The sequence below is a fragment of the Cannabis sativa genome, chromosome 7 (genome assembly GCF_029168945.1).
Source record: "Cannabis sativa cultivar Pink pepper isolate KNU-18-1 chromosome 7, ASM2916894v1, whole genome shotgun sequence".
Classification (NCBI taxonomy): domain Eukaryota; kingdom Viridiplantae; phylum Streptophyta; class Magnoliopsida; order Rosales; family Cannabaceae; genus Cannabis; species Cannabis sativa.
In genome coordinates this window covers 61456214-61470867 of record NC_083607.1, presented here as the reverse complement: position 1 = coordinate 61470867, position 14654 = coordinate 61456214, and the positions used below count along the sequence as shown (strand labels likewise).

The window sequence follows — 14654 nt, the reverse complement described above, 5'->3', positions numbered from 1 at the left end:
AGACTAGCTAGTCGTGGCAGTGCCAATCTTAATAGAATATCAACCCATGAGGTGCATACTGATGTCTCAATTAAGAGAAGATGAGATATATAAGACTCCTATAACTGACACATGGTCTCTAAGATTGTCTAAGCTACCGAATAAGTAAGAAAGAGATATGCACCACGAATCAATTTATTAATGTCGCCACGAATTTTTAGTATAATTATAGTATTGTGACCTATTTAATAGGATGAAAAATCTACCACAACTCTTCCCGGGAGGGATTATGCTTGACTCTTTGGAAGGCTAGTTAGATGTGGCAGTGCCAATCTTAATGGAATAGGAACCCACGAAATACATATCAATGAGATATAAGACTCCTATAACTGACACGTGGTCTCCGAAATTGTCTAAGCTAAAATGAGTGGGGAAGAGATCTAAACCATAATACCATTTTCTTCTAACTAATAAAACAATTCCAATAATACTTTGAGACAAAACTTCTAAGTAACATTTTTTTTATTTAACATTTTCACACTCAAATTGATATTGGCTTTCTCTGTTTTACCCAAAAACCAGAAGAGGTTGTAATGGAGAAGAAGGAGATGTATTCAGTGTGGGCAATTCCACCTGATGAGGTTGTAACCAGAGTGAAGAAACTCATGGAGTATCTTCGAGCTGAGTTCGGTGGACCCCAATTCCAACCCCACATCACAGTCGTTAGGGCCATAAGTTTGAGTCTTGATGAAGCTCTCAACAACTTCAGATCATCAATTTCTCAACCTCTCAAAGCTTACAATGTTACCTTTGATCCAATCACTATAGGGTCTGGTGTATTGTACCTTCCAATTCACCCAACCACTGAGGTAAACCAAAAATTCAAAAGAACACATTTTTATTGTTTTGTTATGATTTTTGAGTCAATTAGTTGATGAATATGATGTTTTGTGTTTTTGGGTTAATGGGTATTTGAGTTAGTTTGGTATTGAAGATTGTTTGCAAGGTGTTTGATGAAATGCATCACTCATTTTTAGACTCAATTTCTGTTGTGTGTGATGTTATATTATTGTTAGAATAAATAGGATTTTCAATCATTGAATTATGAAAATTGTTGGATTGTATTTCGTTCATTTTTTGAGATAATTTATTGATGTAGTCACAAACTATTAGTATAATTATAGTATTAGGACTTATTTAACTAACTTAAGCTAGTTGGAATCGTGTTTAATGACTTTAAACATGAACTCTTGAATTACTGGAGTTATAACAGGAAGTTGTTTGCAAAAATGATCGAAATAAAGGGGAAAATTTGTAATTATTTCCATAATTCGAGAGGAATTTTTTTACGAAAAAGAAATAATTCGGGAAAAAAAATCCTATATGAGTGTTATAATTCGAGGGGTGAAATTCATATTTGTTCTTATAATTTATGTATGATGGATTATGATTTTCTTCTCATTTGTTTAGGTAGTTGAAGCTTGTTCACATTGCTCTGAACATTTTGGCTACAAGAGATCAACACGTAAGTCATTATGTTTGCTCTTAAAATATTCTTGAATTCTTGGTTTGTTTAGCTAACTATTGAATAAAAAAGTTGAAAAGATAGTTTATAAACATATCACTTAAGAATATTAAATCAAAATCACTTGTAAGTCTTGTTAAATTTTGAAACTTGGGATGAACTCAGGTGAGCTTATTGCATAAAAATATTTATTCTAAGTCCTTATATTTATTGAATTGAATTGTTGTTTTCAATTTATTTGTGTACATGTTACATATGGTTTCTTGATTTAGGTTTCAATTTAGTTTTTTGTTTTTCCTTTCGAAAAGTGAATTCGCTTAATTGGATTCGATATTACTGCCTTTGATTCTGGATTATTACAAAACTAATTCATGTTCAATTGAAGAAAGTTTGTTTGGTGTTAGATAAGGCATAAGGATATATAATTGTTTCTTTCTTTTCTCATCTTGTGTGATGACATTTTCTTCTTCTCATTTTCATTTTTTCGTAGCATACATGCCGCATTTAAGCATCCTCTACGCAGATTTAACAGAGGATGAGATGAAAAAGGCTCGAGACAGAGCTAACATTCTTGATGATAGCCTTAGTAGCTTGAGCTTCCCTATATCTCGCCTCGCGTTGTACAAAACCGACCCAGAAGACAAAACTCTCGAGTCTTGGGAAAAGATTTTCGAATGCAACCTCGAACCCAAGTAGATCTTCTCACAATACTTGGAATGTTGTTTGATTTTGAGATGTTTAATGAAGTTGTCATCTAGGCCAAATAGTTTGAAGGAATTTTCTTCTTTAGCTTAGTCAAATCTTTTGAAAGGTCAATTGGGTTAAGAAAATTCCAATTATGGCTATGCAAAAGAAACTCGAAATAATTAGGAATAATGTATAGGGCAAGAGATGTTCCGAGTTTGAAGGTGTTGGGCACTACAATAATACAAGAGCGTGAAGTTCATATATTCGTCTGGTGTTTAATATTATTGGTGCCTTGTAACAATATTCAATTACAAGTATTTATAGTACTCGAAAACGAAAAACACCAAATCTAAAGGTTGGACTTCGACATTAAGTCTAGTTTGAACCGACAAAGTCTTGTTAGCAACTAATTCAAAATTAAGAAGGCATCATTTGAAAGCTATATGTGAATAGACACTATTATGGTTTAGCTTAGGAGGAAGAAAAGGTTAACAAATTTATTGAGTTTCAACTTTCTATGATGGATAAGGATTAAGGGTATTGAAGTTAATAGAGAAAGAAAGGAAGAGATTGTTCAATATGTCAAACTTGAACTAACTTGAACTTGAAGGAAGGTGTGAAACTTGTATATATAACTTTGTTTTTCTTTTTTTAATCATAATTTTGTCATATTGTGGTTTTTGTTTAAAATAATTAATTAAAAATCTTAAAGAAACAACCTTGTTATTTTAAAAGATTATTAAATTTAGCATAGAGATCTAAAAAAACATAAGCTATGTATATAATTAAATATTTAAGAATAAGAAAGGGCTTTTTCTTTTTTATGCAAAATAAAAAATATTGGAAATACTTTTTAGGGTTTGACTTTGACCTAAGAATTTGAACAATATTCAATTAGATCATAGCTTAATAAAAATTAAAAAAAAATCCCATTTTTTTTTTTTTAATTAAGCCCACATCTTAAGCTTACAATTTACATTTTCATTAAAAAAAATTGTTTATGTCTTGTTTTGTTCTACCAATGTTTGTACACGATGGATAAAAAATTAATTAATAGTACCTAGTATTTATATAATGTAAGGAATCATTTTCATATACAAAGTAAATTTTATATATATTATGACAACTCACATTTTTCTTCAATAATAAATAAATAATTTGTGATTTCTTAATTATATATATTATGACAACTCACATTTTTCTTCAATAATAAATAGATAATTTGTGATTTCTTAATAAGTAAAATAGAGTAAAAAATGGGGTAGCTCAAATAATCACATGGTTAATTTGTTATTCAAGTATGAAGCTTCTTAGGTAGAGCAAAACTCTTTACCATGGGAGAGTTTTTTGTTTTTGGTATAGAAATCATGTGATTAACATGTTTTATTACTAGATACAATGTGATTAAAATGTTTTATTTTAAATAATATAAAGTTACTATATTTCAAAATAAGTAAGAAAAGTTGCTAAGTCATAATTAGTCAATGGTTGTTGTTAATGAGAAAGTACTAGTCAATTTGGCAAATACAAAATGCTAATCAATTTGATAATAGAATACAAATACTATACAATGGGATTGCCAAAATATACAAGTTGGGTAGCTAGGTTACCTAAATACAATATTTATTGAGAAAATAAGGACAAGTCATATAGATTGATATAGTATAAGGTACGTCTACAATACATTTCTAAAGGAATATTTTGATAGAATTTTTATCTATTTTGATATTTAGAAAAAAAAAAATTAGTTTTTTTTATAATCGTGTATGTTATAGTTATTTAAGACTATCTGTAATTATTTTTTTAAAAAAATCAAATAATTTATAATGTCGAAAATAAGATTTAGTTAAACATATGTTTTTTCTTATATACATGGTAGGTATCTATTTAAATTTTATTTTCGGTATTATAAACTATTTAAAATTTAAAAAATTTATAAGTGATCTTAAATAACTACAACGTACGTAATTATAAAAATAAATAGACCAAAAAATATTTCTGAATGCCAAAATTGACAAAAAAAAATCTAGTGAAATAATCATTTAAGAAATCTTCAACATAATTTTCATTTTCATGTAGTATAATTTTATATTAAAAGATGTTTGAAGAGGGGCAAGTGGGGTTCCAAAGAAAGAAAGGTAGCTTAGTTAGGTGGTAATTTCAAGAAATAACAAAGGAATCTACCATTTTGATGCTATTATTAAATATACTTTAATAATACTATAATTTTTTATTAGTGAAGAGTTTATTAAAATAGCCACTCATGATAGATGATTAGATGATGATAAAGAATGACTTTTTGTGATGATAAAAAAAATGAATGATAAGAGAGAGTGTATATGGCCCACATGGATCCACGTCATCAAGGATTATCCACTAGGATGTCTAGTTGTAAAGCTTACTCAATTCTTTCATTCTTGTGAACTAGAATTAGTCTCATCTCATATTTATATTTTTCACTAGCAAACTTTCTAGATAAGAACAACACAATTTTCTTTCTACTTTTCTTTGTAGAAATAAACCAAAAATATTCCTTCTAAAGAATGACAAATTTTTACAATAATAAGAAAATTCTAAGGTGACAACATACATTAAAAATGATTTCTTTTATATGACGTTTACATTTAGAAATTTAATACGTTCTTAATAGGATAAAATTTCTTGCTTAAATAGAGAATAGAGTGAAGATTGGAATTATATTTTATCTTTGAATATTAAACGGAGTGCGGATAGGGATAGCATCCCCGCCACCAGGAGACCCGTTTAATTTTTATTTATTTTATAAAATTATTTTCTAAGATAATTACTCTACTTAAATTTTAGGCTAATTTAGATTTTTACTCCCTGAATTTTAACATTTGAACTTTTTGAATTGTTAAAAATCCCTCGAGCTATTAAAATTGTTAGATTTAAGAATTTTTGTCTAATTTTACTAAAAAAAAATTAAAATAGATAAAAATTTAGAGAATACAATTCGGTACATGTAAAAGTTTAGGAGATATGATTTTATAAATATCAAAGTTCGGGGACACAATTTAATAAATAGATAATTATCATATTAGTAAAATTAAATAAAAATTCTTAAATTAAAAAACCTCAATAATTAAAACAGAAAAATTAAAAAACATATTTTATTACATATCAAAATTCAAAAAAAAAAAAATTCCAAATTATTTCTAACTTCACTTCTACCAAATAACATACATCATATCTTATAGTACCTAATTTAGAGTGCCTCTTATTATTTTCATTTCCATTATTATAAACTCACGTTCACATAATTTTGTCATTTTAAAGGCACAACCACAAAACGACAGCGTTTCTGAAAAAGATAATGCAAAATAAAACCTTCCATTGCTTCATCCTAGGAAATAGGAAAATAGGATTTAGCAGCCAAAGCCAGCTAACCAATCAGAATCCATCCAGGTCAAACATTGACTTTCTTCACACAAACACACGTAACTAACCAACCAACCCAAACAAACAGCTTGTCCACAGTGACTTTTCTTAACGGCACCGTCACTTTCTTCCACTCTACTCCACCGACGCATACGCCGTTAACTAACGGCATAAACATCAGTTATCGTTTCACGCGCCACCACCAAGCTGGCACACGCGTATTGCATAATCTTTTAAGCAAGTGGACCCCACTCGCTCGCTATTTTACCAACCGAAAAAAAATAAAACCGTCCCGAAATTTTAGCTAAATATTTTCCAATTTTTATTTTTATTATTTTGAAAAAAAATTTGGGAAGAAGAAATGGAGACCAAAACGACGGCGTTGAGATTCACACTGGGGAAGCAGTCATCCATGGCGCCGGAGCGAGCTAGTACGGAGAGGAAGCTGAACGAAGAAGACGAAGACGAAGATTCGGTGAAGATCGATCCTAGAGTGAAGCTTATGTACTTGGCTAACGAAGGTGATTTGGATGGGATTCGTGAGATTTTGGACTCAGGTATCGATGTTAATTTTCGCGATATTGATGATCGGACTGCTCTTCATGTCGCCGCTTGTCAAGGATTGAACGACGTTGTTCAGTTGTTGCTTGATCGTGGTGCTCAGCTTGATACTAAAGATCGATGGGGTAGCACTGTAAGAAAAACTCTGAATTTATGGGCTAACTTTTTTTTTTTTAATTATTTTTGTTGAGTAAAGTTAATAATTGATGGTTGAAACAATGGTAACAACAGCCTATTGCTGATGCAATTCATTATAAACACGATGAAGTAATTAAGCTTTTGGAGAAACGTGGTGCTAAGCCTTTGGTAAGTAAAGTTCTTTTAATCTTGATAGTTTTGTATTATGTAAATGTTTTTGTGTATTGATTTGTGTGTTTTTTTTAGATGTCTTCTATGCATGTTAATCATGCTCGTGAGGTTCCTGAATATGAAATTGATCCAAAGGAGCTTGATTTCACAAACAGTGTTCAGATTGATAAGGTAACATTTACATACTTGTATTATTGATGTTTTATAGAATGAAAAATGTTAATTAAAATTCAAACCTTTGTGCTGGATTTCTCAGGGAACCTTTCGAATGGCATCCTGGCGCGGAATTGAGGTTGCTGTGAAAAAGCTTGAGGAGGGAGTCATTACAGATGATGATAAAGTGTGAGTTTTTTATATCTTGAAGATTCTTGTTAATTGTTTTTCAGTTTTGAATGTAATGGGTTATTGAAACTAACCCCCTTTTCTGTTGGCAGACGGGCATTTAGAGATGAACTTGCATTGTATCAGAAGATAAGGCATCCAAATGTAGTTCAATTTCTTGGTGCTGTGACTCAAAGTAGTCCAATGATGATTGTGACAGAGTATTTACCCAAGGTTTTTCTCATCTCTATATTTTTATTGTTATAGAGTCTAATGGAATGAAGTAGCTAATCTAATTACAGTGAAATAGATTGATAAATCATCTTATTTTCTTACAAGAAGAACAGAGCATTGAATATCATTTTCTTGACAATCATCTTATTAATAAATATTTGATTTCACTGGTTCCCCCTCAAATATAGTTTAATTCACTCCTTTGTTATTTGTGAGTGCGGCTAGTCTCTTTCACCTATATTAATATATTAATCTATTTCATAATTTTGATGGCTAACTCTGGGCTTCCATTTACTTTCTGAATTGCATAACTTAACTGATTTTGTATGAATTTCTTTACTCTATACTGTTTTAGCACAGGTTGGCATGAAAACTCCAATATTGTCTAATACTTAGATAACTATGCATTGGTTAGATTGATTAAGATTGGCTTTCTAATTCGGACCCTTATTTTCTGTCTTTTGATGCAGGGTGACCTTAGAGCATTTTTGAACAGAAGAGGAGCATTAAAACCCGCTTTAGCTTTGAGATTTGCACTGGATATTGCGAGGTCTCTTACTCTTCTAAAATGCACTTAAATTCTCAATTATGTAATTGATTCATATGTAATACATACTGATATTCATTTCTCTTGAGCCCAAGATTAAAACCTAGCAAATTTATAGTGAATGGACTTTTACTAATCAATGGAATAGGTTAAAAGCGATCCTTCTTCTCTTCCATGAGGCTTAATTAATACACCTACAGTGACTTATAGAGACATGAATAGAGTAATCAAGTAGTACATCTTGATAACCTACATTTTGAGTAGATGATATAGAGACATGCCTGGGTATTTTGTATACATATTGGGGATATCCAAATTCAGTGCTATATGAAATGAAAACCCTTTAAGGTTTAGGCACATGGGTGGCTTTTATGTGATTTTTCATATAGAGATTCTACTGTGATGAAAATTAATTATCTGTTTTTGATATTTTGCAGGGGAATGAGTTATTTGCACGAGAATAAGCCAGAACCAATTATTCACCGTGATCTTGAGCCTTCGTAAGTTCTTTTATTGGACTTTATTGCCACTGAATTTGCATCTCTTTGAATATTCTAAGATTCATAGTAAATGTTACAAAATAAACAACTACAATTAGTGTCCAAATCCTCATTCTCATTTTAAATTTTGTTAACATGTGAGATAACAGAAACATATTACGCGATGATTCTGGGCACCTAAAAGTAGCAGACTTTGGAGTCAGCAAATTGCTAACAGTTAAGGAGGACAAGCCTTTGACATGTCAAGAAACTTCCTGTGAGTATTGCTTCATACACGATTTGACATTTGATTTTGATTAAGCTATATTTTGTTTGTAACTCTGAATGTGTTGATTTGTCAACACAGGTCGATATGTGGCTCCAGAGGTTTTTCAAAATGAAGAATATGATACAAAAGTTGATGTCTTCTCATTTGCTTTAATTCTACAAGAGGTAATATCTTTTTTTCCTCTTAATATCTATATTTTATCCCTGTACCTATGTTGCAATAAGAATTGGTTTTCAAGGATTTGATGGTGATCTTCAGAAATGACATTTTTATTTTGTTATGGCAAGACTTACTAATGTATATATGTATATCTATAATATCTCTATTGCAGATGATTGAAGGCTGTATACCATTTTCAGCAAAACAAGATACCGAAGTTCCTAAACTATATTCTGCAAGTGATCGCCCACCTTTTAAGGCTCCAGCTAAGCTTTATGCACATGGGATTAAAGAGTGAGTACAACTCAAAAGCTCTTTCAACTCTTTTCTCCATTTTCTTTTGTTTTCCAATTCAGCTTATAAGTTCTTCATGCTTATATTATAGGTTAATCGAGGCCTGTTGGAATGAAAAGCCTGCAAAGAGACCAACATTTAGAGAAATTATAAGAAAGCTCGAATCCATACACAACACTGTCGTTCACAAAAGGCGTTGGAAGGTATCTACAAACCGAAATTTTCAATATTTGGTTGAGATTTTAGTGTCTTTTTTTAAGCAATATATACTAAACATGTACAGGTTAGGCCATTGAAATGCTTTCAAAATCTAGAAGCCTTATTAAGGAAAGATCATTCCAGTTCAAGCACGCGATCATCAACTCGATCTTCCTCAAGCACCTTATAAAACCGCCAGTAATGGCGAATTTTCTTTACAAATCAATCGATTGTTTCATCAAAAACAGTAGCCAAGATTTTCTTTTCTGTGTAATATCTCTTAAAAAAAAAGGGTGATCTGTTTTTTTGGGTTTTGTTTTTACTCATTTGATTTTCTGATGTGATAATTAATCACTTGTAGTCTATATATAGCTTGTTTATGTACATTTTAATTATATATATAATTTTTTTTCTACCATTAATTAACTTTAATTTATTATAGCTAAGCAAGCTTGTCAATGTTTAATAAGTATTACTACAAGTAATTTGAGTTGTGATGGTAAGATTCATTAATTAGGCAACTTAATGGTATTGTATGAAATCAACTAAAGAGAATGTTTACATTGTACTGATCATTTTGTTACATAATTTTGGAAAATGGTCAAAATTAGTGAATCTTATAATGTATAACAAGAAATAGAAAATTCTAGTAGCCAATGTTGACAAATTTCGATGCTTTTAAAGGATCGGGCTTAAGCTAAGACGGGCTAAGCATTGGTTTTACATTGTTCTCAAGTTCAGTTTTATTCTTTGTGATTGGTTTTACTTTTGATTGTGTTTCTTGAACACTGTTATTGTTGTAACAGTAGTGTTTCGAAAATGATCTTTCACCACAATTAATTTTGAAAATACAAATATGTTTTTAGTAATTTTTGAAAACACCACATTTTCTTTTTAAAAAAATGGCTCAGTAATTTATAACTACCACCTAGGACCTAATTAGTCCCATGGCCAGGCCCTATTAATTATAGCCTCTAAAATAAGTTGTATCTATTTTTACAAATTATTATTGTATGTATGCTATTTAAAAGAAAAGATTAATTGACCTTGTCGGTTCTAGTGATGGCTGCTAAGGGTTTTGTTGGTTCTAGTGATGCCTGCTAAGGGTTGGTTAAGATTAATGTAGATGTTGCACTAGATGTTTTTAATGGAAGATATGGGTTGGGTATAGTGGTTCTTGATTCTGTAGGTGATTTCTTGACTTTTTCTTTGAAGTTAGTCTTAACAGATTTTAAATACAATTTTTTTGACTTTCATTTTACTAGTCTTACTTTCTGTTCTAGAACTTTTAATATTATTATTTATACTTTAGTTAAATATGTCTTATCGGAAGTTATTAATAAAGTTTAGTGGCCTGATTATCCTTCTTGTATCTATGATCTCATTTTACATGAGAAGAAGTAATACAATCAATTTCCCTTTCACCTTCTCTTTAACCTCATTGCTTCAAAGGTAGGCTTTGGGGTTTTTCTCAAAAACTAAAATAAAATAAATAATTACAAAAATAAATATCAAATAACCAAAACTACATGGTTATTGTTCATCCACATTCAACCTTTAAATTCCTTTGAATATCACAAATACATTACTCGTAGTAATGTCACATGATTTAAATGACAAGGTATATATATAGTAAATTAAAATTAATGACACATTTTACATATAATTTTTAGGAAAACAATTTTACTATAATTCGCCTTACTTTTTTTTAAAAAAAATATTTTTTGGTGTATTGTCACATGCATGGTCAAACTTCCAACATATATATATGGCCTCTAAATGAATTAGCTAGTTGAAGCAATTTTTAATTTTTAATTTTATTTTTGAGAAAAAAAACCCATAAATATAAATCTAATTCGATTAAATATTACCAACTTAATCTACATATAGCATGAAATTTATTATCTTATTAGTTTTTCCCCCTTTTTCTAACATAATAAACATACATAAATTATTAGTGTTTATATGATAATAATTAAGTTAAGTCTTCATATTATATTCTTCTTGCCTCATAATTTCTATGTGCGAAATAACCAACTCTTCTATTCTTTTTTGTTTTTATTTTACTTTTTTATATGTTTTTTTAACAATTTTTTTTTTTTTAAAAAAAAATCATATATATCATTATATTACAACAAATCATCATATAGGTACAATACCCTAATCTCTATATTATACAAAAATCACCTTACAAGCTTTCAAAAACCATTCTAAATCAAATTAATAGTTTCATTGGTAAGACTCTTAAGAATTTAAACTTAACATTTTGCTTCACTTTAGAAATCAAAACATTCAATGTTCACAAAGAACTATATCAAAATACTTTATTTTGACTCTTTTTAATGGCTTTTAATTCTCTCATTAACCGAGAGTCAATCTACTTCTAATTAACCTAACCATTCTAAAATAGCTTCTAAACATTGTTTGCTATAATAACATTCTTAAAAAACAAATAGTTTGTTATCTCTACTTTTTGTGTATAGATTAAACAATTATTATCATTATCACTATATTTAATAATATTTTTAATATATATATATATCTTAATCACATCTAATCTTGATAACTAATTAATAATCATTTCCTCTACATCCTCACCAAACAAGACATCAATTTTATTGAAATTAACTTTTAGGAGACATATTATAACTAAATAATAACTATATAAATTTGTTTTATATATTGAGGTTTTTATTTCATTTTTTTTAAAAAAAATATATTTATATAATAATAAAAAAAAAATGGAATACATCACCCACACCTACCAAATTTTATAGAAAAATATACAAGTAAGTTATAAAATTGTAAAATATATATAGTATCATATATATAAAATATAATTAAATTACTACATTAATTACCATGTATTAATATGCATTTAATTCATCAATAATAAAATTGAAATTAAGCTACTTTAAAATTATTTAACCAAAAAAACACAAGATTTTAGCTACAAATGACAAAGCATTTACATAATGATATTATACATAATCATATAATGGTTTGGTGATCTAACATTACAAGTCTTTATTTTATTTTCTTTTAAAAACAAATAAAAGAAGAGATAATTATCATAATAATAATAATTAATTATGGAGAATATCTAGCAACGCAAGCCAAAATCTTTAGGTGGGTTAAGCTTTTGAAGAAAATAGATAGTTTTAGCAAATTTCTCCAAACTCAAAGTTGTTTCTCCTTTGTTTTCATTCTCTATTATATATATAAATAATTATTATATATATATATATATATGTATTTTTTTTTTGTTAATTGTTGTTGTTGTTACCTATTGTTTTCCATCAATATTAATAAGTGTTAGACTTTTATTTGGGCTTACATTAAATTTTATTGGTTTTATTAAAACTTGGGTTGATTGGATAGTTCTTTGCTGTATTAGCCCATGTTGTTGGTGATCAATTGTTAATGGGCTTAGCATCTGTGAGTAAAGTCTAGGTGAAGCAGAAGTGTGGGCTTTTCTAGTTAACTGAAGCCTTTGATGAGCAGGCCCAGTCCAACTAGGGTTTTGTAGCTAAGTCCCCTCCCTAACTCTATAAATACATATTGTCTCATCACAATTGTATACTTTTTGATAATCAGAGAAAATAAACTGCTTCTGATTTAGAGATCTAGGGAGGAAGACTTAGTTGATAGTATTGCACTATCGAATTGGAGTAACTGCTATGGATCAATCAGGTACACATACCTAATTATTATATCTTATTATTGTGTTCTATGTTATATACAAATAGATCTTGGGTTAATTGTTAATTTATCTAACATGTGGTATCAGATTGCCTATTGTATATGATTTAGAACCTATAATTAGTATAATTAATTTGTATATGTTAATTATCCATAATTTCATATTAATTTCGTTATTATTTTATGTGTAATTTTTTGTTTATAAATCTTAAAACTTTAGGGATTTTATTGACCTTTAAATTCTCTTTCAATTGATATATTATGTGTTTGAATTCATAGTCTATATTAAGAGAATTTTAATTTTAAAGTTTTAGGGTTTATATAATTATAATATGAAATTATAAATTGTGTGTTTTGATTTTATGGTTTTTGATCTAAAATTGATGATAGATTTCTCATTATCAATTGTTTATCAATATTCTTACACAATTTATTTCGTGTTCCAACCGAGAATTCATAACACAATCAATTTTTTTTTAAGTTTTCAATTTTCGGATTCAAATTCTTGATCTACCATTATTTTGGATGTTTTATCCCAAATTGAATACTTAGATTGATTAGAAATCTATTCCCGAACAAAACCCATTGATTTCCCGGTGTTTTCGTCGATTATTTGGCCGGAAAAACGAGCAGACCCGACTGGAGGAGATCCGGGTCGCGTACCCGGTTTCAGACCCGCTGGAGGAAGAAGACAGCTCCCAGCCGCGAAGCCCACTCGCGCAGGCGGCGCGTGGGGGCGCGTGGGGCCGGCTGGGAGGTCCGTTTTCGACGATTTTTTTTTCCAGCGTGCTTAAAATTCAATTTCTGATTTTTCTATGATTTTTAATTAATTTTTTGACTCCGTTTAATAATTATTATTATTTTAATGATAATTATGCAGTTAAAAAAATTATTAAAAATATTTTTTGATAATTTTTCGAAATTTGTCAATCATAGAAAATTTTTTATGTTTCTTCTCGTTCCATAAAACATAGTCACTCTCTTATTTAATTTATTTTGACTATGTAGTCTCCACCAATATTCTTTATTTCACATTTTTCCATTAATTGTTGTTCTAAAGTTATAAAACTTGATTATTTGATACAAAAATAATGTGTTATGGTGGACACTTTATTTTTTGATTATCAATATAATAAAAGCAATTATATATCTCTTTTGGAAATTTGGTTGAAAATTATTAATTTTCAATGATTGTTTTATCACCAAATTTCACATGTTGAAGAAAATATTATATCTTTTGGTTGACTATATGTGTAATTACTTGCCCAAAGGTAGTATTTACATATATTAGTTCACATTCCATGAAGTGAGTTAATATTAAATATATATATTTTAATTATTTGCCCAAAGGTAATAATTTAAATATATAAATTTATTATTATTTTTTGCTTGAATTAATACATATTTTTTAAGAAATTTATTTGCCCAAAGGTAATAAAATTCTTAAATGATATGTATTTTTTCTTTGTTGTTAACTTCATGAAGGTAGATCATGTGTGTGTTATATTCTCACCCCAAAGGGGAGTTTATAATGACCAGTTGATTCTACAATATTTTCTAATGCATTGCTCATATTGCTTATTCAAGTTTTAATTTTTTGAATTTTGCGGTCTCCTTTCTGCGAACAACAATAACGTTTTCATCTGAATTCTGAATGCTTCCAACTTTAAGACATGGAAACGAGATGTGAAAATTACTTTAGGCATAATAGATTTGGACTTATGCCTTCGAGAAGAAAAATCTGCTGATCTTATTCTAATATCAGAATTGTTGCCCAAAAATTCTTCATGCACATTGGAAAAATTCAAATCATCTTAGTCTCATTGCTATGAACCGTTTAATTCCTGAACATCTTTTGATGGTTTGCCAAACACCTCAAATACTAATGAGTTTTTCAAAGTAGTAGAAAAACTATTTCACACTAGTGAAATCGCTAAAGCTGGACATCTTATGGATGAAATGGCAACCATT

General features: G+C 29.1%; 2 protein-coding genes across 2 annotated transcripts; both read left to right on the top strand.

The window, feature by feature from the left end:
• The first annotated feature begins 260 nt into the window (after window positions 1-260).
• Window positions 261-2584, top strand: LOC115697595 (cyclic phosphodiesterase). The gene is made up of 3 exons (XM_061119067.1): window positions 261-848; window positions 1450-1504; window positions 1995-2584. Exons 1-3 carry the CDS (start codon window positions 573-575, stop codon window positions 2198-2200), a joined length of 537 nt encoding a protein of 178 aa, XP_060975050.1. The 5' UTR covers window positions 261-572; the 3' UTR covers window positions 2201-2584.
• A 3248-nt stretch (window positions 2585-5832) lies between these two features.
• Window positions 5833-9399, top strand: LOC133039936 (integrin-linked protein kinase 1). Its single transcript, XM_061119071.1, has 12 exons — window positions 5833-6284; window positions 6383-6457; window positions 6536-6631; window positions 6717-6802; window positions 6895-7015; window positions 7486-7565; window positions 8000-8062; window positions 8212-8318; window positions 8409-8494; window positions 8662-8783; window positions 8875-8986; window positions 9067-9399. The coding sequence occupies exons 1-12, from the start codon at window positions 5952-5954 to the stop codon at window positions 9169-9171; spliced, it is 1386 nt and encodes a 461-aa protein (XP_060975054.1). The 5' UTR covers window positions 5833-5951; the 3' UTR covers window positions 9172-9399.
• Window positions 9400-14654: the final 5255 nt, after the last annotated feature.

What these genes read in the sequence shown, in the direction of transcription:
- LOC133039936 (XM_061119071.1), top strand. Translation starts at nt 5,952, where the DNA reads ATGGAGACCAAAACGACGGCGTTGAGATTCACACTGGGGAAGCAGTCA. An exon ending in AAGATCGATGGGGTAGCACT is followed by an intron (nt 6,285 to 6,382) that starts GTAAGAAAAACT and finishes TGGTAACAACAG; the next exon opens with CCTATTGCTGATGCAATTCA. An exon ending in ACAGTGTTCAGATTGATAAG is followed by an intron (nt 6,632 to 6,716) that starts GTAACATTTACA and finishes TGGATTTCTCAG; the next exon opens with GGAACCTTTCGAATGGCATC.
- LOC115697595 (XM_061119067.1), top strand. Translation starts at nt 573, where the DNA reads ATGGAGAAGAAGGAGATGTATTCAGTGTGGGCAATTCCACCTGATGAG. An exon ending in CAATTCACCCAACCACTGAG is followed by an intron (nt 849 to 1,449) that starts GTAAACCAAAAA and finishes TCATTTGTTTAG; the next exon opens with GTAGTTGAAGCTTGTTCACA. An exon ending in TGGCTACAAGAGATCAACAC is followed by an intron (nt 1,505 to 1,994) that starts GTAAGTCATTAT and finishes ATTTTTTCGTAG; the next exon opens with CATACATGCCGCATTTAAGC.